A 26714-nucleotide genomic window follows, 5' to 3' on the forward strand; every position below is an offset into this window, starting at 1 on the left:
TGTTCACTTGGTGCTCCATAACATGCAAGAGCCTCTCCATGGCTGCATTCTGGTGTGCCGCATTCTCCTTTCGGTCCCTCTTTCTGCTGTCCCGCTACTCCTTCAGTTCCTATTTCTTGGCAGCAGAGTGCATCATAACCTCACGCAGAAAGTCCTCCTTAGTTCATAGAATCATAGAATCATAGAATATCAGGGTTGGAAGGGACCCCAGAATGTCATCTAGTCCAACCCCCTGCTCGAAGCAGGACCAATTCCCAGTTAAATCATCCCAGCCAGGGCTTTGTCAAGCCTAACCTTAAAAACCTCGAAGGAAGGAGATTCTACCACCTCCCTAGGTAACGCATTCCAGTGTTTCACCACCCTCAAAGTGAAAAAGTTTTTCCTAATATCCAATCTAAACCTCCCCCACTGCAACTTGAGACCATTACTCCTCGTTCTGTCATCTGCTACCATTGAGAACAGTCTAGAGCCATCCTCTTTGGAACCCCCTTTCAGGTAGTTGAAAGCACCTATCAAATCCCCCCTCATTCTTCTCTTCTGCAGACTAAACAATCCCAGCTCCCTCAGCCTCTCCTCATAAGTCATGTGTTCCAGACCCCTAATCATTTTTGTTGCCCTTCGCTAGACTCTCTCCAATTTATCCACATCCTTCTTGAAGTGTGGGGCCCAAAACTGGACACAGTACTCCAGATGAGGCCTCACCAATGTCGAATAGAGGGGAACGATCACGTCCCTCGATCTGCTCGCTATGCCCCTACTTATACATCCCAAAATGCCATTGGCCTTCTTGGCAACAAGGGAACGCTGCTGACTCATATCCAGCTTCTCGTCCACTGTCACCCCTAGGTCCTTTTCCGCAGAACTGCTGCCTAGCCATTCGGTCCCTAGTCTGTAGCTGTGCATTGGGTTCTTCCGTCCTAAGTGCAGGACCCTGCACTTATCCTTATTGAACCTCATCAGATTTCTTTTGGCCCAATCCTCCAATTTGTCTAGGTCCTTCTGTATCCTATCCCTCCCCTCCAGCATATCTACCACTCCTCCCAGTTTAGTATCATCCGCAAATTTGCCGAGAGTGCAATCCACACCATCCTCCAGATCATTTATGAAGATATTGAACAAAACCGGCCCCAGGACCGACCCGTGGGGCACTCCACTTGACACCGGCTGCCAACTAGACATGGAGCCATTGATCACTACCCGTTGAGCCCGACAATCTAGCCAGCTTTCTACCCACCTTATAGTGCATTCATCCAGCCCATACTTCCTTAACTTGCTGACAAGAATACTGTGGGAGACCATGTCAAAAGCTTTGCTAAAGTCAAGAAAAAATACATCCACTGCTTTCCCTTCATCCACAGAACCAGTAATCTCATCATAAAAGGCGATTAGATTAGTCAGGCATGACCTTCCCTTGGTGAATCCATGCTGGCTGATCCTGATCACTTTCCTCTCATGCAAGTGCTTCAGGATTGATTCTTTGAGGACCTGCTCCATGATGTTTCCAGGGACTGAGGTGAGGCTGACTGGCCTGTAGTTCCCAGGATCCTCCTTCTTCCCTTTTTTAAAGATTGGCACTACATTAGCCTTTTTCCAGTCATCCGGGACTTCCCCCGTTTGCCACGAGTTTTCAAAGATAATGGCCAATGGCTCTGCAATCACAGCCGCCAATTCCTTCAGCACTCTCGGATGCAACTTGTCCGGCCCCATGGACTTGTGCACGTCCAGCTTTTCTAAATAGTCCCTAACCACCTCTATCTCCACAGAGGGCTGGCCATCTCATCCCCATTTTGTGATGCCCAGCGCAGCAGTCTGGGAGCTGACCTTGTTAGTGAAAACAGAGGCAAAAAAAGCATTGAGTACATTAGCTTTTTCCACATCCTCTGTCACTAGGTTGCCTCCCTCATTCAGTAAGGGGCCCACACTTTCCTTGGCTTTCTTCTTGTTGCCAACATACCTGAAGAAACCCTTCTTGTTACTGTTAACATCTCCCACTAGCTGCAGCTCCAGGATAGCTCAGTGGTTTGAGCATTGGTCTGCTAAACCCAGGGTTATGAGTTCAATGCTTGAGGGTGCTATTTAGGGTTCTGGGCCAAACAGTGGGGAGTGGCCCTGCTTTGAGCAGGGGGTTGGACTAGATGACCTCCTAAGGTCCCTTCCAACCCTGATATTCTATGAAGGTTTTCAGATGTCAATTGCCAAAAAGCAAAATTTTTCAGGTTTCAGTTGTTTTGATGAAAAGTCAAATCTTCTCCCGCACCTTTCCTCTACAAAATTCCAACTATCTGTCTCCCTCTTATTTTGTGTGTGTGTGTGTGTGTGTGTGTGTGTGTGCACAAACATCTCTTGTATACTACATTTCTGTATCCGGGCTCACTTAGACCCTCCTTCTTTCACAATAGGACCCAGACTGACTGATCTTCATTTCATTCAACTCGTCTGGATTCTTTGTGAGGGTCACAGCCCTCCTGACAGTGTTTCTCAGGGCCTCCTTGACCTCTCTGTTTCTCAGGCTGTAGATGAGCGGATTGGCCAGGGGCGTCAGGACTGTGTAGCAGACGGAGAACACTTTGTTCAGGGCTCTCCAGGTACCAGATTTCGGTAGCATGTAGACAATCATTATGGTCCCATAGAAAAGTGCCACCACAATGAGGTGAGAGGAGCAGGTGGAAAAGGCCTTTTGCCTCCCGGTGGTGGATGGGATTCCCAGGATGGTCTCAATGATACAAATATAGGAAGCCAGGGTTAATAGAAAAGGGGAAACGGCACCTAGGAAGGAAAATATATAAGTAAGTGGGGTGATCTGGCTGGTGTCGCTGCAGGAGAGTTGAATCAGTGAGGTGAAATCACAAAAGAAATGGTCAATTTCATTAGGGCCACAGAAAATTAACTGTGATGTAACACATGTGAATATTGTACAAATTAGAAATCCACTAATCCAAGACCCAGCTGCTAGCTGGAGGCACAGCTGGACATTCATAAGGGTTCCATAGTGCAGCGGTTTGCATATGGCTAAATACCGATCATAAGACATGGCTGCCAGGAGAGAACACTCTGTTGTTACTAGAGAACCAAAGAAATGAAACTGCGTGATGCAGCCGGGAACAGAAATGGTTCTGTCCCCAGTCAGGAGACTGGCCAGCAGCCTGGGCAGGATGGTGGAGGTGTAGCAGGTCTCCAAGCAGGACAAGTTCCCCAGAAAGAAGTACATGGGGGTGTGAAGGTGCTGATCAGCCACAACTAGAGCAAAGATGAGGATGTTCCCAGCCATGGTCGCAATGTAGATCACCAGGAAAATGAGGACGAGAAGGGTCTGCAGTTCAGGGAGATCCCCGAACCCCAGGAGGATGAATTCCATGATGGCTGTTTGATTTTTCCCTTCTCCTTTCTCCATGAGCTGCATCCTGTGGTAGTGAAAGTTTAATGAGCATCAAAAGATTTGGCTGTACCATGAAATTGAATTGATTTCCATCACTTGATCCCCTAAGAGTTCCCACTGCAAACGGAGAGCGGGGTTTATATTCTCTCAGACCAGAGAAACTGCTTCACTTCCACCTCAGGGCACTGCCACCCAGTTAATTTGCCACTCTTCTGTCCCACCCCCCAACATTTCTCATTCACAGATTCTTAGATTTAAGACCAAAAGGGACCATTGGATCATCCAGGCTGAGCCCCTATGTAACAAAAGGCACAGAATTTCCCCACTTACTCTGCACTGATCTCAATAACTTGTTTTTGGCTGAGACAGACCTTCCAGAAAGGCAGCCAGTCTTGATCTGGAGATATGAGGAGTTGAAAATCCACCTCTTCCCTTGCCAGTTTTTTCCAATGGATAATCACCCTCACCAGGAAAAATAAACAAAACGTGCATCTTATTTCCCATTGAAACGTGCCTGGCTTTAGCTTCCAGCCCTTGGCTCTGGCTATGCCTGTTCCTGGGCAATGAAAGAACCCTTTGGTAACCAGAGTTTTCTCCCCATGAAGGTGCTGAGATGCTGTAATCAAGTCACTTCTCCTTCATACACCGAACAGACCCAGCTCTTTAAGTCTCTCACTGGAAGGTATTTCCTCTAGCCCACACATCATTTGTGTGGCTTTTTTCTGAACCCTCCCCAATCTCTCCACATCTGTTTTACACTGTGGCCCCAGCCCTGCACATGGTATTCCAGCATTGGTGTCACCAGTCTGCAGAGGTGAAACCCCCTCCCTGCTCATAGTCTGCTATAGACCACCGGACCAGGGGGATGAGGTAGATGAGGCTTTATTCCGGCAGCTCACGGAAGCTACTAGATCGTATGCCCTGATTCCCATGGGTGACTTTAATTTTCCTGATATCTGCTGGGAGAGCAATACAGCGGTGCATAGACAATCCAGGAAGTTTTTGGAAAGCGTAGGGGACAATTTCCTGGCGCAAGTGCTAGAGGAGCCAACTAGGGGGGGCGCTTTTCTTGACCTGCTGCTCACAAACCGGGTAGAATTAGTGGGGGAAGCAAAAGTGGATGGGAATCTGGGAGGCAGTGACCATGAGTTGGTTGAGTTCAGGATCCTGACGCAGGGAAGAAAGGTAAGCAGCAGGATACGGACCCTGGACTTCAGGAAAGCAGACTTCGACTCCCTCAGGGAACGGATGGCCAAGATCCCCTGGGGGACTAACTTGAAGGGGAAAGGAGTCCAGGAGAGCTGGCTGTATTTCAAGGAATCCCTGTTGAGGTTACAGGGACAAACCATCCCGATGAGTCGAAAGAATAGTAAATATGGCAGGCGACCAGTTTGGCTTAATGGTGAAATCCTAGCGGATCTTAAACATAAAAAAGAAGCTTACAAGAAGTGGAAGGTTGGACATATGACCAGGGAAGAGTATAAAAATATTGCTCGGGCATGTAGGAATGAAATCAGGAGGGCCAAATCACACCTGGAGCTGCAGCTAGCGAGAGATGTCAAGAGTAACAAGAAGGGTTTTTTCAGGTATGTTGGCAACAAGAAGAAAGCCAAGGAAAGTGTGGGCCCCTTACTGAATGAGGGAGGCAACCTAGTGACAGAGGATGTGGAAAAAGCGAATGTACTCAATGCTTTTTTTGCCTCTGTTTTCACTAACAAGGTCAGCTCCCAGACTGCTGCGCTGGGCATCACAAAATGGGGATGAGATGGCCAGCCCTCTGTGGAAATAGAGGTGGTTAGGGACTGTCATAAATATAAAGGGAAGGGTAAACCCCTTTGAAATCCCTCCTGGCCAGGGGAAAGCTCCTCTCACCTGTAAAGGGTTAAGAAGCTAAAGGTAACCTCGCTGGCACCTGACCAAAATGACCAATGAGGAGACAAGATACTTTCAAAAGCTGGGAGCAGGGAGAGGAACAAAGGGTCTGGGTCTGTCTGTGTGCTGCTCTTGCCAGAGACAGAACAGGAATGGAGTCTTAGAACTTTTAGTAAGTAATCTAGCTAGGTATGTGTTAGATTATGATTTCTTTAAATGGCTGAGAAAAGAATTGTGCTGAATAGAATAACTATTTCTGTCTGTGTATCTTTTTTGTAACTTAAGGTTTTGCCTAGAGGGGTTCTCTATGTTTTTGAATCTAATTACCCTGTAAGATATCTACCATCCTGATTTTACAGGGGGGATTTCTTTATTTCTATTTACTGCTATTTTTATTAAAAGTCTTCTTGTAAAACACTGAATGCTTTTTCATTGTTCTCAGATCCAAGGGTTTGGGTCTGTGGTCACCTATGCAAATTGGTGAGGCTTTTTATCCAACATTTCCCAGGAAAGGGGGGGTGCAAGTGTTGGGAGGATTGTTCATTGTTCTTAAGATCCAAGGGTCTGGGTCTGTAGTCACCTAGGCAAATTGGTGAGGCTTTTTACCAAACCTTGTCCAGGAAGTGGGGTGCACGGTTTTGGGAAGTATTTTGGGGGGACAGACGCGTCCAAACAGCTCTTCCCCAGTAACCAGTAATTGTTTGGTGGTGGTAGCGGCCATTCCAAGGATAACGGGTGTAATATTTTGTACCTTGGGGAAGTTTTGACCTAAGCTGGTAAAGATAAGCTTAGGAGGTTTTTCATGCAGGTCCCCACATCTGTACCCTAGAGTTCAGAGTGGGGGAGGAACCGTGACATGGTGGCAGCGGTGGGATTAACCTGAAATCATTTGAGATCCAGTTGAGATTTTTTGAACTAGAAATACAGATTTTAAAAAGGAAATTTTTTTTTTTTTGAAAGAAAGTCCAGAAAGCAGCTTTGAAACTGAAAGCAGCTTGGTTTCTCTCTGCTTTGTGGCCAAGCAGAGACAAAAGGGGATTATCTTGTGAATTGCAGGTTTTTTTGCCTGGAGGCAGGGTACTTAACTCCTGCAGGGAAATCTTCCAATCCAGAGGTTTTTTTTTCTTTTCTTCCTAAAAGTAAATAGGGGGTGTGTGTTCTACCCATTTGCTTTTTCTTTGGGCTGGGTAAGCAGGTTTCCAAGTAGTTGGAGGTTTTTTGCTTTAAATTGGGCCCAGAGCAGAGACAAGGGAATTGTCTTTTTCTGTAGGCTGACAATCACTATCAGAGAATAGGTATTCTATTGCAGCACAGCAAAATTTTACAGCCAAGTTTTGTTTGTTTATTTCTAAACCTCAGGTGTAAAGTTAGTTAAAAACAGAGAGGTTAGAATGACCAAATCCTCAGCTCAACTACAGCTGGAATTAGCCAAATTTCAGGCTGAGGAAAGACAAAGGGAACATGAAAGACAGATAGAACTCATGCGGCTGGAGAAGGAGGTACAGGAGGCTGCCCACAAGAGGGAAATGGAGGCAAGGAAGCATGTGGAGGAGGAGAAGGAAAAAGAGAGGAAGCATGTGGAGGAGGAGAAGGAAAAAGAGAGGAAGCATGTGGAGGAGGTGGAGAGGATAAAGGCCCAGCAGAATATACCAACAAACCCTAGCAATCCTTCTCCAGGTACCACTTCCCATCCCAGAAAGTTCCCCACCTACAAGGCAGGTGATGATACTGAGGCCTTCTTAGAAAACTTTGAAAGGGCCTGCCTTGGGTACAACATCTCTACTGACCAATACATGGTAGAGCTGAGGCCGCAGCTCAGTGGACCCTTAGCTGAGGTGGCAGCTGAAATGCCTAAAGAACACATGAACAAGTATGAACTGTTTAAATCCAAGGCGAGAGTCAGAATGGGGATAACACCCGAGCAGTCTCGTCGGAGGTTCAGAGCCCTAAGGTGGAAACCAGACATGTCATTTACCCGACATGCCTACCACATTGTGAAACATTGGGATGCCTGGATATCAGGAGCAAGTGTTGAATCTCCAGTAAATTTGCCCTTCCTAATGCAAATGGAACAATTCTTAGAGGGTGTTCCTGAGGAAATAGAAAGATACATCCTAGACGGGAAGCCCAAAACTGTAATCGAGGCAGGAGAGATTGGAGCCAGATGGGTGGAGGTGGCAGAGAAGAAGAAAACTGGTCGCAGTTGGAGTGGAGACCAGAAGGGACCACCCCAGACCACACCCTATTACCGGGGGCCGCCCAAAGCCCCACCTACCTCCCAAAGAACCCTCCAGACCCCTTATCGTCCCACCACCCCGTTCTCCAGCAACCCTCCTCGCCCCAGTGACCCGTCAGCTGGACGATGTTTTAAATGTAACGAGCTGGGGCATGTAAAGGCCAACTGCCCCAAGAACCCCAACAGATTACAGTTCATTGCACCGGAATCACACCAGAGGTCCACAGGCCCAGATACCTCCCAGATACCCTTGGAGCGGAGGGAAACTGTGAGTGTGGGCGGGAAGAAGGTCATCGCGTGGAGGGACACCGGAGCACAAGTGTCAGCTATCCATGCTTCCTTAGTGGACCCCAATTTAATCAACCCAGAGATCCAAGTGACGATTCAACCCTTCAAGTCCAACTCTTTCAATTTGCCTACAGCCAAGTTGCCTGTCCAGTACAAGGGCTGGTCAGGAATGTGGACTTTTGCAGTCTATGATGATTATCCCATCCCCATGCTGTTGGGGGAAGACTTGGCCAATCATGTGAAGCAGGCCAAGAGGGTGGGAATGGTCACCCGCAGCCAGGCTAAACAAGCCGTGAGGCCTAGCTCTGTTCCGGAAACTTCTATCAGGACCCAGTCAGAGGTGATGGACCTGGACCCCAGGCCAATGTCTGCAACAGCAGTAGTGGATCCAGTCCCAGAGACCCAGACGGAACCAGTCCCAGAACCGGAACCAGCCGAACAACCAACACCAGACCCCGTGTCAGCACTGAATCCAGTACTTGCAACCTCAACAACAGAGGGCCCCACCGAACCTGAACTGGCAGCAGCCGATAACCCGACCCAAGAGGCTCAGCCGGAGCCTGAATCCCAACATAGTGCACCAGCGGAGAGCGGTTCACAGTCAACAGAAACAGCTCCATCCCCTATATCGCTTCCAGAGGGACCAAGCCTAGGTCCACAATCCCATGAGGAACTGATGTCTCCAGCATCAAGGAAACAGTTCCAGACCGAACAGGAAGCAGATGAAAGCCTCCAGAGAGCTTGGACGGCGGCACGGAGCAACCCACCGCCTCTCAGCTCTTCTAATCGATCCAGGTTTGTTATAGAAAGAGGACTTTTATACAAGGAAACTCTTTCTGGTGGACACAAGGAAGACTGGCATCCTCAGAGACAGTTGGTAGTTCCAACTAAATACCGGGCCAAGCTCTTGAGCTTAGCCCACGATCACCCTAGTGGCCATGCTGGGGTGAACAGGACCAAAGACCGTTTGGGGGGGTCATTCCACTGGGAGGGAATGGGCAAGGATGTTTCTACCTATGTCCAGTCTTGTGAGGTGTGCCAAAGAGTGGGAAAACCCCAAGACCAGGTCAAAGCCCCTCTCCAGCCACTCCCCATCATTGAAGTTCCATTTCAGCGAGTAGCTGTGGATATTCTGGGTCCTTTTCCGAAAAAGACACCCAGAGGAAAGCAGTACATACTGACTTTCATGGATTTTGCCACCCGATGGCCAGAAGCAGTAGCTCTAAGCAACACCAGGGCTAAAAGTGTGTGCCAGGCACTAGCAGACATTTTTGCCAGGGTAGGTTGGCCCTCCGACAGATGCAGGGACTAATTTCCTGGCAGGAACTATGAAAAACCTTTGGGAAGCTCATGGGGTAAATCACTTGGTTGCCACTCCTTACCACCATCAAACAAATGGCATGGTGGAGAAGTTTAATGGAACTTTGGGGGCCATGATACGTAAATTTGTAAATGAGCACTCCAATGATTGGGACCTAGTGTTGCAGCAGTTGCTCTTTGCCTACAGAGCTGTACCACATCCCAGTTTAGGGTTTTCCCCATTTGAACTTGTATATGGCCGTGAGGTTAAGGGGCCATTGCAGTTGGTGAAGCAGCAATGGGAGGGATTTACACCTTCTCCAGGAACTAGCATTCTGGACTTTGTAACCAACCTACAAAACACCCTCCGAACCTCTTTAGCCCTTGCTAGAGAAAACTTACAGGATGCTCAAAAAGAGCAAAAAGCCTGGTATGATAAACATGCCAGAGAGCGTTCCTTCAAAGTAGGAGACCAGGTCATGGTCTTAAAGGCGCTCCAGGCCCATAAAATGGAAGCATCGTGGGAAGGGCCATTCACGGTCCAGGAGCGCCTGGGAGCTGTTAATTATCTCATAGCATTCCCCACCTCCAACCGAAAGCCTAAGGTGTACCATATTAATTCTCTAAAGCCCTTTTATTCCAGAGAATTAAAGGTTTGTCAGTTTACAGCCCAGGGAGGAGACGACACTGAGTGGCCTGAAGGTGTTTACTACGAAGGGAAATGTGCTGGTGGTGTGGAAGAGGTGAACCTCTCCATGACCCTTGGGCGTATGCAGCGACAGCAGATCCAGGAGCTGTGCACTAGCTACGCGCCAACGTTCTCAGCCACCCCAGGACTGACTGAACGGGCATACCACTCCATTGACACAGGTAATGCTCACCCAATTAGGGTCCAACCTTACCGGGTGTCTCCTCAAGCTAAAACTGCTATAGAACGGGAGATCCAGGATATGTTACAGATGGGGGTGATCCGCCCCTCTGAAAGTGCATGGGCATCTCCAGTGGTTCTAGTTCCCAAACCAGATGGGGAAATACGTTTTTGCGTGGACTACCGTAAGCTAAATGCTGTAACTCGCCCAGACAACTATCCAATGCCACGCACAGATGAACTATTAGAGAAACTGGGATGGGCCCAGTTCATCTCTACCTTGGACTTAACCAAGGGGTACTGGCAGGTACCGCTAGATGAATCTGCCAAGGAAAGGTCAGCCTTCATCACACATCTCGGGCTGTATGAATTTAATGTACTCCCTTTCGGGCTGCGAAATGCACCCGCCACTTTCCAAAGACTTGTAGATGGTCTCCTAGCGGGATTAGGAGAATATGCAGTCGCCTACCTTGACGATGTGGCCATATTTTCGGATTCCTGGGCAGACCACCTGGAACATCTACAAAAAGTCCTTGAGCGCATAAGGGAGGCAGGACTAACTGTTAAGGCTAAGAAGTGTCAAATAGGCCTAAACAGAGTGACTTACCTTGGACACCAGGTGGGTCAAGGAACTATCAGCCCCCTACAGGCCAAAGTGGATGCTATCCAAAAGTGGCCTGTCCCAAAGTCAAAGAAACAGGTTCAATCCTTCTTAGGCTTGGCCGGTTATTACAGACGCTTTGTACCGCACTACAGCCAAATCGCTGCCCCACTGACAGACCTAACCAAAAAGAAACAGCCAAATGCTGTTCAGTGGACCGGAAAGTGTCAGAAGGCCTTTAACAAGCTTAAAGCGACACTCATGTCTGACCCTGTACTAAGGGCCCCAGACTTTGACAAACCGTTCCTAGTAACCACAGATGCGTCCGAGCATGGTGTGGGAGCAGTTTTAATGCAGAAAGGACCTGATCAAGAATTCCACCCTGTAGTGTTTCTCAGCAAAAAACTGTCTGAGAGGGAAAGCAACTGGTCAGTCACTGAAAAAGAATGTTACGCCATTGTCTACGCTCTGGAAAAGCTACGCCCATATGTTTGGGGACGGCGTTTCCACCTGCAAACCGACCATGCTGCACTGAAGTGGCTTCACACCGTCAAAGAAACTAACAAAAAACTTCTTCGGTGGAGTTTAGCTCTCCAAGATTTTGATTTCGACATCCAACACATCTCAGGAGCTTCTAACAAAGTGGCTGATGCACTCTCCCGTGAAAGTTTCCCAGAGTCAACTGGTTAAAATCGTCCTTGAGATGTGGAAAATATTGTTAGTCTTTATGTACTTGGTAGTATATTTAGAGATGCATGTGTCTTATTAACTCTGTTTTTCCTAGAGCTCCAGGAAGAAATCCCAGCCAGTGTTTCACCCTAGCTGAGATTTGGGGGGCGTGTCATAAATATAAAGGGAAGGGTAAACCCCTTTGAAATCCCTCCTGGCCAGGGGAAAGCTCCTCTCACCTGTAAAGGGTTAAGAAGCTAAAGGTAACCTCGCTGGCACCTGACCAAAATGACCAATGAGGAGACAAGATACTTTCAAAAGCTGGGAGCAGGGAGAGGAACAAAGGGTCTGGGTCTGTCTGTGTGCTGCTCTTGCCAGAGACAGAACAGGAATGGAGTCTTAGAACTTTTAGTAAGTAATCTAGCTAGGTATGTGTTAGATTATGATTTCTTTAAATGGCTGAGAAAAGAATTGTGCTGAATAGAATAACTATTTCTGTCTGTGTATCTTTTTTGTAACTTAAGGTTTTGCCTAGAGGGGTTCTCTATGTTTTTGAATCTAATTACCCTGTAAGATATCTACCATCCTGATTTTACAGGGGGGATTTCTTTATTTCTATTTACTGCTATTTTTATTAAAAGTCTTCTTGTAAAACACTGAATGCTTTTTCATTGTTCTCAGATCCAAGGGTTTGGGTCTGTGGTCACCTATGCAAATTGGTGAGGCTTTTTATCCAACATTTCCCAGGAAAGGGGGGGTGCAAGTGTTGGGAGGATTGTTCATTGTTCTTAAGATCCAAGGGTCTGGGTCTGTAGTCACCTAGGCAAATTGGTGAGGCTTTTTACCAAACCTTGTCCAGGAAGTGGGGTGCACGGTTTTGGGAAGTATTTTGGGGGGACAGACGCGTCCAAACAGCTCTTCCCCAGTAACCAGTAATTGTTTGGTGGTGGTAGCGGCCATTCCAAGGATAACGGGTGTAATATTTTGTACCTTGGGGAAGTTTTGACCTAAGCTGGTAAAGATAAGCTTAGGAGGTTTTTCATGCAGGTCCCCACATCTGTACCCTAGAGTTCAGAGTGGGGGAGGAACCGTGACAGGGACTATTTAGAAAAGCTGGACGTGCACAAGTCCATGGGGCCGGACGAGTTGCATCCGAGAGTGCTGAAGGAATTGGCGGCTGTGATTGCAGAGCCATTGGCCATTATCTTTGAAAACTTGTGGCGAACCGGGGAAGTCCCGGATGACTGGAAAAAGGCTAATGTAGTGCCAATCTTTAAAAAAGGGAAGAAGGAGGATCCTGGGAACTACAGGCCAGTCAGCCTCACCTCAGTCCCTGGAAAAAATCATGGAGCAGGTCCTCAAAGAATCAATCCTGAAGCACTTGCATGAGAGGAAAGTGATCAGGAACAGCCAGCATGGATTCACCAAGGGAAGGTCATGCCTGACTAATCTAATCGCCTTTTATGATGAGATTACTGGTTCTGTGGATGAAGGGAAAACAGTGGATGTATTGTTTCTTGACTTTAGCAAAGCTTTTGACACGGTCTCCCACAGTATTCTTGTCAGCAAGTTAAGGAAGTATGGGCTGGATGAATGCACTATAAGGTGGGTAGAAAGCTGGCTAGATTGTCGGGCTCAACGGGTAGTGATCAATGGCTCCATGTCTAGTTGGCAGCCGGTATCAAGTGGAGTGCCCCAAGGGTCGGTCCTGGGGCCGGTTTTGTTCAATATCTTCATAAATGATCTGGAGGATGGTGTGGATTGCACTCTCAGCAAATTTGCGGATGATACTAAACTGGGAGGAGTGGTAGATATGCTGGAGGGGAGGGATAGGATACAGAAGGACCTAGACAAATTGGAGGATTGGGCCAAAAGAAATCTGATGAGGTTCAATAAGGATAAGTGCAGGGTCCTGCACTTAGGATGGAAGAATCCAATGCACCGCTACAGACTAGGGGCCGAATGGCTAGGCAGCAGTTCTGCGGAAAAGGACCTAGGGGTGACAGTGGACGAGAAGCTGGATATGAGTCAGCAGTGTGCCCTTGTTGCCAAGAAGGCCAATGGCATTTTGGGATGTATAAGTAGGGGCATAGCGAGCAGATCGAGGGACGTGATCGTTCCCCTCTATTCGACATTGGTGAGGCCTCATCTGGAGTACTGTGACCAGTTTTGGGCCCCACACTACAAGAAGGATGTGGATAAATTGGAGAGAGTCCAGCGAAGGGCAACAAAAATGATTAGGGGTCTAGAACACATGACTTATGAGGAGAGGCTGAGGGAGCTGGGATTGTTTAGCCTGCAGAAGAGAAGAATGAGGGGGGATTTGATAGCTGCTTTCAACTACCTGAAAGGGGGTTCCAAAGAGGATGGCTCTAGACTGTTCTCAATGGTAGCAGATGACAGAACGAGGAGTAATGGTCTCAAGTTGCAGTGGGGGAGGTTTAGATTGGATATTAGGAAAAACTTTTTCACTAAGAGGGTGGTGAAACACTGGAATGCGTTACCTAGGGAGGTGGTAGAATCTCCTTCCTTAGAGGTTTTTAAGGTTAGGCTTGACAAAGCCCTGGCTGGGATGATTTAACTGGGAATTGGTCCTGCTTCGAGCAGGGGGTTGGACTAGATGACCTTCAGGGGTCCCTTCCAACCCTGATATTCTATGATTCTATGATTCTCTGCTCCCCTGTTTATACAGCCAAGGACAGCGTCAGCCCACGGCCCACCTCACTGCTCTGGGAGCTGATGTTGGGTTTCTCACCCTCTGTAGCCCCTACCCATGCTGTGATGGGGGCCATGGTCACACCCACGAGCTGCCCCGGGGAAGGGCAGGAGGGAGGTGGCACCATGGCCATGCCTGCGAAGAGGGAGTGATGCTGGCCCACAGCACAGACGGGAAAGTGACTCTGCCTCTGGCCGTGACCAGGGCACAAATCAAACCACCCTCGGGGCAGACGCACACGCAGACTCCTCTCCTTCATAGCACAGTATGACTGGTCCAGAGACACTGACACTGCTGATAACGAATTACCAGCTATGACTGTTAACTATTAATTACTGGCTGTCAGTCACTGATTGTGTTGTGTTGTGGCAGGGGATCAGGTCCTTACTGCGCTGGGTGCTGTGTAAACACCCAACAATTAGAAACAATTCCCAGTTGCTAGACGGGTCGGAGCGCGCTGGGAGGAACTGCAGGCACGGGCGGCAGGTTTGTATAATTTTTGGTGGTGCCCAGAACCCGCCTCTGTGCAAACTCCTCCCCCCACATGCCCAAGGCTCTGGGAGGGAGTTTGGGTGGGGGAGGAGGTCTGGGGTGCAGGCCGTAGGCTGGGGCAGGGGATTGGGGTGTAGGGTGCAGGTTCTAGGAGGGAGTTTGGGGATGGGAGGGGGTGCGCAGGGTGGGGGTGCCGGGGTGAGGGTTGTGGGGTGAGGCAGCAGATGAGGGGTTTGGGGTGTGGGAGGGACTCAGGGTGAGAGTAGGAATGTGGGGGGGTGAGTGCTCTGCCTAGGGTTGGGGGGTTTGGGGTGTTAGAGAGGCTCAGGGCTGGGGCAGAGGGTTGGAGTGCAGGGGGATGAGGGCTCTGGCTGGGATTGGGGATAAGGTGTTGGGGTGTTGGAGGGGCTCAGGGCTGGGGCAGAGGGTTAGGGTGCCAGGAAGGGGGTGAGAGCTCTGGCAGGGGCTGGAGATGAGGGGTTTGTGGTGTTGGAGGGGGCTCAGGAGGAGGGTTAGGGTGCAGGGGGATGAGGGCTCTGGCTGGGACTGGGGATAAGGTGTTTGGGGTGTTGGAGGGGCTCAGGGTTAGGGTAGAGGGTTGAGGGTGCGGTGGGGGGTGAAAGCTCTGGCTGGGGGTGGGGCAGGGGTGGGGCAGGGCTGAGGATGAGTTTGGGGTGCAGGCAGGCTGCTCCGGGACAGGGGCCAGAGAGGAGGACTCCCCCAAGCCCTTTCCCTGCCGGCAGCAGCGAGCTCTGGGGGAGGAGCCCCCCTTTCCCGACCTCCCCAGCAGCACACTCACCCTCCTCACTGTCACTGCATGTGCTCCTAGGGCCCCTCTCAGGGCCAGGAATCTCCCTGGCCTCCCCCGTGGTGGGTGCCGGGGGTGCTCCGGGCGCCTCCTCCCCTGCTGCTGCCCCTGACTGTAGCCTCACTGGGGGTAAGGGATGGGGCTGCCTCCTTGCCCAGCATGGGGCAGGAGCGGTGACTGTGGGTGGGGGAGCCCCCGGTGGTGGGGAGGGTCCCGCCGGAAAAGGGAAGGGTCTGAGGTGGAAAGGCAGGCTCAGAGTCAGTCTGCCCTGGCAGTCGAGAAGTGGGGCACATGGAGCTGCACAGAACGCTCTGCTCCGGGGCCCGGGACGTACGCTGGGGGGCTGGGTGCAGCAAGCGGGGGGCCGGGGAACACTCGGGGGAGGTACGGGGGGGGGTGGCAGGTGGGCCGGGGGGACACCCGGCCCCAAATATTGGTGGAGCTGGGCCCCTGGGCTCTGAATATTGCTGGTGCCAAGGCACCACGTGGAGATATAACTCGCTGCCCCGGGCGCTGCCATAGGGACCCCCTAACTCAGCCCTGCCAGCCGCTCTCTCACTGCAGCGGTGCCGGGGCCTGGGGTGGAAGATACGGGGGGAGAATGGAAAGTCTGCCTGTGCCCGGTACTCATCCGCCCCCGTTACTGCCGTGTCCGAGCTCCTCGCAATCTGTAACGTGTTGATCTTCATGCCACTCTTGTGACTTAACATTGGGAGCTTGGGTGCTTCTGAAAATCCCACTCGGTGCCTAAACACCTTTCAAAACATGATCCAAACTGACTCAAAGTCGCCCAGCAAGGCTGCGGCTGAGCAGAGAAGGGACCCCAGGTCTCCTGTCAGAGGCTGGAGCCCTAACAGCTGCGGGCCCCACGCGCTGGAGGAAATGAAGGGAGAGCAGTCAGTGCTCGGGCAAAGGTTGTGACACAGACACAGGGAGCGCTGCTTCCTGACCTGTAAGGATTCCAGTCTCCGTTCCGTGCAGTTCTAACGTACACCCCTTTCCTGGGGAAGCTCAGCACCCCCCACAAAATGCTGATACCCTCTCTGCTCCCACAGAAAGCCACGGAGGAGTCGCTCACGAAGCATCTCAGTACTGGGCCAGGAAGGTACATTGGAATCTGCCCCCTAGGAAAGGCTGGAGAGGCAGCTGAGAACCTGAAGGGCAGGGTCCCTGAGCAAACAACCAGCCGTCGGGGAGACAGAGGGGGACAGCCAGCCAGAGGGATATGAGAGCGGGGTCTCCTTTCTGATCCATCCGTGTCTCTAGCACCAAACCACAAAGCAACTGTCAAGGTTCCTCCCCCACTCTGAACTCTAGGGTACAGATGTGGGGACCTGCATGAAAAATCTCCTAAGCTTATCTTTACCAGCTTAGGTCAAAACTTCCCCAAGGTACAAAATATTCCACCCTTTGTCCTTGGATTGGCCGCTACCACCACCAAACTAATACTGGTTACTGGTAAAGAGCTGTTTGGACACGTCTTTCCCCCCAAAATACTTCCCAAAACCTTGCATCCCCCTTCCTGAACAAGGTTTGGTAAAAAGCCTCACCAATTTGCCTAGGTGACTACAGACCCAGACCCTTGGATCTTAAGGACAATGAACAATCCTCCCAACACTTGCACCCCCCCTTTCCTGGGAAATGTTGGATAAAAAGCCTCACCAATTTGCATAGGTGACCACAGACCCAAACCCTTGGATCTGAGAACAATGAAAAAGCATTCAGTTTTCTTACAAGAAGACTTTTAACAGAAGTAAAGAAATCACCTCTGTAAAATCAGGATGGTAGATACCTTACAGGGTAATTAGATTCAAAATATAGAGAACCCCTCTAGGCAAAACCTTAAGTTACAAAAAAGATACACAGACAGAAATAGTTATTCTATTCAGCACAGTTCTTTTCTCAGCCATTTAAAGAAATCATAATCTAACACGTACCTAGCTAGATTACTTACTAAAAGTTCTAAGACTCCATTCCTGTTCTGTCCCTGGCAAAAGCAGCATACAGGCAGACCCTTTGTTTCTCTCCCTCCTCCCAGCTTTTGAAAGTATCTTGTCTCCTCATTGGTCATTTTGGTCAGGTGCCAGTGAGGTGACCTTTAGCTTCTTAACCCTTTACAGTTGAGAGGAGCTTTCCCCTGGCCAGGAGGGATTTCAAAGGGGTTTACCCTTCCCTTTATATTTATGACAGCAACTGACTCTGAAGTCCTTCCTCCGGCAGAGCTCCCAGCGTGTGAGGACACTGCACGAGGGGGTGTCTCAGACCAAGGGCTGCATAGGTGTAAGGACCTGAATATCTGCCCCGAGGCTAGTGACACTCACCTTCAATCCTCAGCATGCAGCAGCGTGCTCTCCATGGCCAGGGACTGGGGCTGGTGTCAGTCAGCCTTCGTAGCTCAGTTCCTGGGCAGACCCCTGCCTGTGGCTGCTTGGACAGGCACCTCTCGCTGCCCAGGGTGATTGTTGGCATCACACTGACCGTTAGTGCCTCCTGCTCTGGGTTCTTGCCGGGTTTATCAGCGAAAGCAGCTGCCCCCTGGGCCTTGCCACTGCTGTTGGGATTTCCCTTGGGACTGCTGCCGGAGGTGCTCTGGGTTCCCTGCAGAGGGGAATTGATGCTGTGTTCCATGTTTAAACAGTGTAACTTCATAAGAACGGCCATAAGGGGTCAGACCAAAGGTCCATCTAGCTGAGTGTCCTGTCATCCAACAGTGGCTTCAATCCCTTTAATGATCAGATTGAACTCCTACATTCCACTTTCCAGACATGGGTCTCAACGTATGTTGCAAAGAGTGGCAAGTGCCCCCATCCGCATTTCACAGGTTTCATGGAGTGTGGGGGAGTCATAGAATCATAGAATCATAGAATATAAGGGTTGGAAGGGACCCCAGAAGGTCATCTAGTCCAACCCCCTGCTCGAAGCAGGACCAATTCCCAGTTAAATCATCCCAGCCAGGGCTTTGTCAAGCCTGACCTTAAAAACCTCTAAGGAAGGAGATTCTACCACCTCCCTAGGTAACGCATTCCAGTGTTTCACCACCCTCTTAGTGAAAAAGTTTTTCCTAATATCCAATCTAAACCTCCCCCACTGCAGCTTGAGACCATTACTCCTCGTTCTGTCATCTGCTACCATTGAGAACAGTCTAGAGCCATCCTCTTTGGAACCCCCTTTCAGGTAGTTGAAAGCAGCTATCAAATCCCCCCTCACTCTTCTCTTCTGCAGGCTAAACAATCCCAGCTCCCTCAGCCTCTCCTCATAACTCATGTGTTCCAGACCCCTAATCATTTTTGTTGCCCTTCGCTGGACTCTCTCCAATTTATCCACATCCTTCTTGAAGTGTGGGGCCCAAAACTGGACACAGTACTCCAGATGAGGCCTCACCAATGTCGAATAGAGGGGAACGATCACGTCCCTCGATCTGCTCGCTATGCCCCTACTTATACATCCCAAAATGCCATTGGCCTTCTTGGCAACAAGGGCACACTGCTGACTCATATCCAGCTTCTCGTCCACTGTCACCCCTAGGTCCTTTTCCGCAGAACTGCTGCCTAGCCATTCGGCCCCTAGTCTGTAGCTGTGCATTGGGTTCTTCCGTCCTAAGTGCAGGACCCTGCACTTATCCTTATTGAACCTCATCAGATTTCTTTTGGCCCAATCCTCCAATTTGTCTAGGTCCTTCTGTATCCTATCCCTCCCCTCCAGCGTATCTACCACTCCTCCCAGTTTAGTATCATCCGCAAATTTGCTGAGAGTGCAATCCACACCATCCTCCAGATCATTTATGAAGATATTGAACAAAACCGGCCCCAGGACCGACCCTTGGGGCACTCCACTTGATACCGGCTGCCAACTAGACATGGAGCCATTGATAACTACCCGTTGAGCCCGACAATCTAGCCAGCTTTCTACCCACCTTGTAGTGCATTCATCCAGCCCATACTTCCTTAACTTGCTGACAAGAATACTGTGGGAGACCGTGTCAAAAGCTTTGCTAAAGTCAAGAAACAATACATCCACTGCTTTCCCTTCATCCACAGAACCAGTAATCTCATCATAGAAGGCGATTAGATTAGTCAGGCATGACCTTCCCTTGGTGAATCCATGCTGGCTGTTCCTGATCACTTTCCTCTCATGCAAGTGCTTCAGGATTGATTCTTTGAGTCCAGGCCCTGCACCCCTCTTCCTGGGATTCACTGAGACTCTCAGCCAGCCAGTGAAATGGAAGGTTTATTGGACCACAGGAACACAGTCTCAAACAGAGCTTGTGGGTACAGCCAGGACCCCTCAGTCAAGTCCTTCTGGGGGAGCAGGGAGCTTAGACCCCAGCCCTGGGGTTCCCTGCGTCCCTCCACCCAGCACCAAACTGAAACTAACCCGCCCCAGCAGGCTCTCTCCTGCAGCCTCTGTCCACATTCCTGGGCAGAGTTGTTACCTCCCCCTCCCCTCCTGGCTCAGGTGACAGGCTCTCAGGTCTCCCATCCCCAGGGCACATTCCCAGGTCAACACTCCCCCCTCCCTGCTGCGTCACATCGTCACATCTCTCCCCCCTTCGAGACTGAACTGAGCGGGGTCACTGTGACCAGTGACCTGGGGAAGTTCGGGGCCCCCTCTCTGGGACAGCGCATCCGCTATCAGGTTGGCACTTCCCTTCACGTGGCCCACGTCCATGTCGTAATCCTGCAGGAGCAGGCTCCATCTCAGGAGCTTGGCGTTGGCTCCTTTCATCTGGTGCAGCCAGGTCAGGGGAGAGTGGTCAGTGTAGATGGTGAAGTGTCGCCCAAAGAGATAGGGCTCTAATTTCTTGAGGGCCCACACCGTGGCCAGGCACTCCTTCTCGATGGCCGGGTAGTGTTGCTCCCAGGGTAGCAACTTCTTGCTCAGGTACACGATGGGGTGTCTCTCCCCCTTTTCATCTTCCTGCATTAGCACCGCCCCCAGTCCCGTGTCTGAGGCGTCGGTGAACACCACAAAGGGCTTGTCAAAGTCTGGGTTTGCCAGAACTGAGCCACTGACCAGAGTCTCCTTCAGCGCCCAGAAAGCCTCCTGGCACTGCTCGGTCCAGACCACCTTGTCTGGCTTCCCCTTCTTGCATAGCTCAGTGATGGGGGTAGCTATGGTGCTAAAGTGGGGCACAAATCTTTGGTAGTATCCTGCCATCCCAATAAAGGCTTGGCCCTGGTTTTTGGTGTGGGGAGTGGGCCAATCTCTGATCACCTCCACCTTGGCTGGTTCCGGCTTTAGGCGGCCGCTCCCCACCCGATGGCCCAGGTAAGACACTTCAGCCATCCCCACCTTGCACTTCTCCACTTTTACAGTCAGCCCAGCCCCCTGGAGTCAGTCCAGCACTTGTCTAACCTGGGATACGTGGTCTTCCCAGGTCTGGCTAAAGACACAGATGTCATCAGTATACGCCACGGCAAAACTCTCCATCCCCCTCAGTAGCTGGTCCAGTAGGCGCTGGAAGGTGGCCGGCGCTCCCTTGAGGCCGAAAGGCAGGGTCAGGAACTCATAGAGCCCCAGAGGGGTGATAAAGGCCGATTTCAGCCGGGCATCTGCATCCAGCGACACTTGCCAGTAGCCCTTTGTAAGGTCCATGGTGGTAAGGTACCGAGCTCCTCCCAGCTTGTCTAGGAGCTCGTCAGGCCTGGGCATGGGGTAGGCATCAGATACAGTGATGACATTGAGCTTCCGATAGTCCACACAGAACCAGACCGACCCATTCTTTTTGGGGACCAGCACCACTGGCGAGGCCCAAGGGCTGGCAGATGGCTGGATCACCCCCAAAGCCAGCATGTCCCGGACCTCTCTTTCCGGGTCCTGAGCAGTTTTCCCTGTGACTCGGAAGGGGGAGCATCTTATTGGCGGGTGCGACCCTGTCTGCACCAGGTGGGCAGTCAGATTAGTGCGTCCAGGCTGGTTGGAAAACAGCTGTCGGTACGGATGCAGCACCCCCCTGACCTCAGCTTACTGGGCAGGAGTTAGCTGATCCGAGACGGGAATTGTTTCCAGGGGGGAACCAGCTCTGGTCCCAGGGAATAGATCTACTAAAGGGTCATCTCCCTGCTCCTCCCACTGTCCACACACGGCCAACACCACATTCCCCCTGGCATAATATGGCTTCATCATATTCACATGGTACACCTGGTGGTGGTGCGCCCAGTTCGACAGCTCCACCACATAGTTTACCTCATTGAGCTGCTTGACAACCTTGAAAGGGCCCTCCCAGGCGGCCTGTAGTTTGTTCTTTCTCACGGGGATGAGAACCATCACCTGATCCCCGGTGGCATAGGCACGGGCCCGCGCCGTGCGGTCATACCAGACCTTCTGCTTCTTCTGGGCTCTGGCCAGATTCTCCCTGGCCAGGCCCATGAGTTCAGCCAGTCTCTCTCGGAAGATCAGGACATACTCCACCACTGACTCTCCATCGGGAGTGGCCTTCCCCTCCCACTCGTCTCTCATCAGGTCCAGGGGGCCCCTCACCCTCCTTCCATATAACAGTTTGAAAGGCAAAAATCCGGTAGACTCCTGGGGCACCTCCCTGTACGCGAACAGCAGGTGAGGTAAGGACTTGTCCCAATCCTGCGGGTGCTGGTTCATAAAGGTTTTCAGCATCATCTTTAGCGTCCCATTGAACCTCTCCACCAGCCCATTGGACTGGGGTTGATAAGCTGAGGCCCAGTTGCGCCGGACCCCACATTTCTCCCACAAGCACCGGAGCAGGGCTGACATGAAGTTGGACCCTTGGTCTGTCAAGACTTCCTTGGGGAACCCCACCTGGCTGAAAATGGTCAGGAGCGCATCTGCCACGGTGTTTGCTTCAATGGAAGCTAAGGGCACTGCCTTGGGGTAGCGGGTGGCAAAATCTACCACCACCAGAATGTATTTCTTCCCCGACCGGGTCGTCTTGCTGAGAGGTCCCACGATGTCCATGGCCACCTTCTGGAAATGCTCCTCTATGATGGGCAAAGGTCTCAAAGTCGCTTTCCCCTTGTCCCGGGCCTTCCCCACCCTCTGACAGCGGTCACAGGATCAGCAATACTGCCGGACGGTGGTAAAGACCCCGGGCCAGTAAAAGTTCTGTAGCAACCTCTGCCGGGTGTGCCGTATTCCCTGGTGCACCGGATTCCCTGGTGCCCTGAGAGGGGAATGTCATGGGCCAGGTACAGTAGCTTGCTGCAATACTTCTGGGGGACCACCAGCTGCCTCCTGATCCCACACGTCTCTACTTCCCTTGTGGGAGCCCATTCTCGGTACAGGAACCCCTTCTCCCACAGGAACCTCTCCTGGCAACCTCTCCTCATGGTCCGTCCCACACTGAGGTTGGCCAGGTCCCTGAGCTTCCGCAAGGAGGGATCTTTCCTCAACTCGGCCTGGAACTCAGCGGCTGGGGAAGGGATGGGGACCGGTTCCCTCTCATTGGCCGGGTCTGAGGCCACAGCCTCTCTGAGGCGTGCCCCTCGGCGCTCCCTCCCCACCAGGGTAGGGTCCTGCACCTCCAGTGTGGTACCCTCCCCAAGGTCAGGGCGCAGTGCCCCTCGCTGGCTCTGGCTACGGGTCACAACCAGGGCGGTCTGGGGCTTGCTTGGCCAGTCCTCTAGGTCTCCCCCCATCAAAACCTCAGTGGGCAAATGGTGGTGTACCCCCACATCCTTGGGGCCCTCCTTGGTTCCCCATTTCAGGTGTACCCTTGCCATGGGCACCTTAAATGGGGTCCCGCCCACCCCTGTCAGGGTCAGGTAGGTGTTGGGCACCACCCGATCTGGGGCCACCGCCTCGGGCCGGGCCAGCGTCACCTCCGCGCCCGTATCCCAGTATCCATTGACCTTCCTCCCATCCACCTCCAGGGGAACAAGGCACTCTCTCCGGAGGGACAGCCCCGCGCCCACCCTGTAAACCGAGCACCCTGAGTCCAGAGCATCCAGCCCTCTGGCAGAGCTGGCCTGGGGTACTCTTCCCTCCTGAGCAGGTGGTAAACTGGCAGCCCCCCTTGCCTGGGTCGTCTGCCCCTCATCCAGCTGGGTCCCTACCCAGTTAACCCTGGGTAGGTTGGGTCTGCTCAGTCTGTCCCTGAGCCTGGGGCACTGGGTCCGTACTTGGCCTCTCTGGCCACAGTGATAGCAGCTCACGTCATGTTGGTCCCCTCGAGCGGGTCGGAGGGGCCCAATGCCAGGCGTTCCCCTTGGGAGGGGGTTCTCTCTATTTCCCGGGTGGGAGGTCCCATGGTGACTCTCTCTCTGCATCGGGGAGGGCCTGTTCTTTTGGGACTGCTCCCTGCTACCCCCTGACCGACTGTTCACAAACTCGTCGGCCAGCTGCCCTGCGTGCTGGGGGTTCTCTAGCTTTTTGTCCACCAACCATAGCCTCAGGTCGGAAGGGCACTGTTCATACAGTTGCTCCAGTACAATTAGGTCAAGCAGGTCCGCTTTAGCTTGGGCCCCAGCTGTTCACTTGCGGGCATATCCCTGCATCCGGTTGACCAGTTGTAGGTATGTGATCTCAGGTGTTTTACGCTGACTCCGGAACCTTCTCCGGTACATCTCGGGGGTCAGCCCAAACTCACGGAGCAGGGCCTGTTTGAACAGTTCATAGTCCGCTGCCTCCATCCCTGTCATTCGGCTGTATACCTCCACGGCTTTGGGGTCCAATAAGGGGGTGAGAAACTGGAGCCTGTCTGCAGGGTCAACCCTGTGCATCTCGCAGGCATTCTCAAAGGCCGTCAGGAAGCTATCTATGTCCTCCCCCTCCTTCCGCTGGGCCAGGAAGCACTTATCAAAGCTCCTTGCAGTCTTGGGTCCCCCCTCACTCTCCGCAGCCGGGGGCCCACTGCTCCTCAGCCTGACCAGCACCAGTTCATGCTATCTTTGTTTCTCCTTCTCCTGACGTTCATGTTGACGTTGTTTTTCATGATCCTCCAGCTCCCTCATTTTCATCTCCCTCTCCCATTCCAGCCGCATCCGCTCCAGGGATGGGGAGCTCCGCCAGGAGGATCCCCTGCTGGCTGCCGGGGTCAGGGTGCCCTCAGTATTTGCTGGGCTTCCCCCAACCCCTCCCCCAGGCATAGGTAGGAAGGGTCTCGGGATGTCCTTGGCAGCAATCTGACCCCTACCAGCCCGGTCAGGCCCCAGGGCCCACGCTGCATCCACCAGGCGGCTTCCCTCAGGGACAGGGATCGGGTCATCCAAGCGATCCCTCTCCTCCAACTGGGCAATCAGCTGTTCCTTGGTAGACCTCCCAATGCGCAGCCCCCTCTGCCTGCACAGCTCCACCAGGTCACTCTTAAGGTGTTTAGCGTACATCTCCCTGCTGGGCACTCGCAGGCTGAGCAGCTTTCCACAGTTTCCAGGAAAAACCCCTAGTGTGCCAGTCCTTCTTGAGGTCACCACTTCTTTGCCAGGGTCGAGCTGCAGACTCCTCCGCCCCTGGGACCGCTCGCTGCAATCCCCTGGGGGGACCCTATTACTGCAAAAGTCCTTCTCTCTGGTCACACACTCCCAGGTGTTAACCGCCCCCTGAAACTGTCTCTCTCTGAATCTTCAGCACGCCTGGTCCCCGTCAATCCCCCTTCGTTTTACTGTTCCCCAGTCACTTACTGCAGGAAGCGCCGTTCACGGGGTGCAGTACATCCCACCGCTACCACCAGTTGTCACGGAGTGTGGGGAAGTCCAGGCCCTGCACCCCTCTTCCTGGGATTCACTGAGACTCTCAGCCAGTCAGTAAAACAGAAGGTTTATTGGACCACAGGAACACAGTCTCAAACAGAGCTTGTGGGTACAGCCAGGACCCCTCAGTCAAGTCCTTCTGGGGGAGCAGGGAGCTTAGACCCCAGCCCTGGGGTTCCCTGCGTTCCTCCACCCAGCACCAAACTGAAACTAACCCCCCCCAGCAGGCTCTCTCCTGCAGCCTCTGTCCACATTCCTGGGCAGAGGTGTTACCTCCCCCTCCCCCTCCTGGCTCAGGTGACAGGCTCTCAGGTCTCCCATCCCCAGGGCACATTCCCAGGTCAACACTCCCTGCTCCCTGCTGCGTCAAATTGTCACAGCAGGCGAGACAACTGAGGCACTGAGAATGGAGGCAATTCCCAAAGGTAACCCAGCCTTGGCGTAGCTAGGAATACTTTCACCCAGCCACCAACTTGAGCATCAGGGCAACAATCCCATAGGGTGGATGTAGATTCCTTGCACATTGAGCGCTACCCGGCTCCATCCTTAGCTAGGCCCTGACATTCTCTGGCCACCCGGATCCATCTCTAGCTAGGCCCTGATGTGCTCTGGCCACGCAGATACATCCCTAGCTAGGCCCTGACGTGCTCTGGCCGCCCAGATACATCCCTAGCTAGGCCCCGATGTGCTCTGGCCGCCTGGATACATCCCTAGCTAGGCCCCGACGTGCTGTGGCTGCCCGGATCCATCTCTAGCTAGGCCCCGACGTGCTGTGGCTGCCCGGATCCATCTCTAGCTAGGCCCTGACGTGTTCTGGCCGCCCGGATCCATCTCTAGCTAGGCCCTGACGTGTTCTGGCCGCCCGGATCCATCTCTAGCTAGGCCCCGACGTGTTCTGGCCGCCCGGATCCATCTCTAGCTAGGCCCTGACGTGTTCTGGCCGCCGGGATCCATCTCTAGCTAGGCCCTGACGTGTTCTGGCCGCCCGGATCCATCTCTAGCTAGGCCCTGACTTCTGGCTGGATGTTCAGTGTATGTCCATCACTGGAGACCTTATCATGCCACTGAAGCTTTCGGTGACTGTGTGACTGCTGATCATACAGTGGCAGTGCTTGGTAAACCCCCTTCGGCATTTGTTGGTCATCCAGCCTAACAATATGTCTGTACCAAGAAAGCTGCCAGAACCGAACCGGTGCGGATGGAGGCAGTTGCTGGATTTGGCTACAAACATCCTCATTCCTGATTTCGTCCTGCCACTTGATACGGAGCAGCTGATGTATGTAAGGGGACTGTTGCCCCCTTACTGACATTCAGTGGGGGTGTTTTAGTTGTTAGCTCCCAGTACTAAAAAGGGGGAAGTGTCAATGGGGAATCAGGACCCTGAGACTGACAGCCCCCAGGAACAATGGGGAGAGGCCAATGCTCCAGGTCAGCCTGAATGACAGGGTGGGCAGGCTAATCAGGGGGTCAGGAGGCCAGGGAGGTCCCGTCCTCCATGGAAGCTGGAATTGCCTGGGTCGGACAGAGTGGGGCTGAGCTAAGGGGAAAGCAGGGGCCCAAGCTGAGCTGGGGAGCAGAGCTGTGCCAGATCCAGAGAGAGAGCAGACCCTGTCCTGCGAGCAGAGCTGCAGCCCAATGCCAGAGGCACAGCCCAGAGAGAGCAGACTTGCCCTGGGAGCAGAGCTGCAGCAACCAGAGCCAGAGGGGCCAAAGAAATCTGATGAGGTTCAACAAGGACAAGTGCAGAGTCCTGCACTTAGGATGGAAGAATCCCATGCACCGCTACAGACTAGGGACCGTATGGCTAGGCAGCAGTTCTGCGGAAAAGGA

General features: G+C 52.3%; 1 protein-coding gene across 1 annotated transcript; it reads right to left on the minus strand.

Moving 5' to 3' along the window:
- Window positions 1-2374: 2374 nt before the first annotated feature.
- On the minus strand, window positions 2375-3400 carry LOC142068873 (olfactory receptor 11A1-like). The gene has a single exon (XM_075118999.1). The coding sequence runs from the start codon at window positions 3398-3400 to the stop codon at window positions 2375-2377; it is 1026 nt and encodes a 341-aa protein (XP_074975100.1).
- Between the last annotated feature and the right edge of the window lie 23314 nt (window positions 3401-26714).

The sequence above is a fragment of the Caretta caretta genome, chromosome 13 (genome assembly GCF_965140235.1).
Source record: "Caretta caretta isolate rCarCar2 chromosome 13, rCarCar1.hap1, whole genome shotgun sequence".
Taxonomy (NCBI): Eukaryota; Metazoa; Chordata; order Testudines; family Cheloniidae; genus Caretta; species Caretta caretta.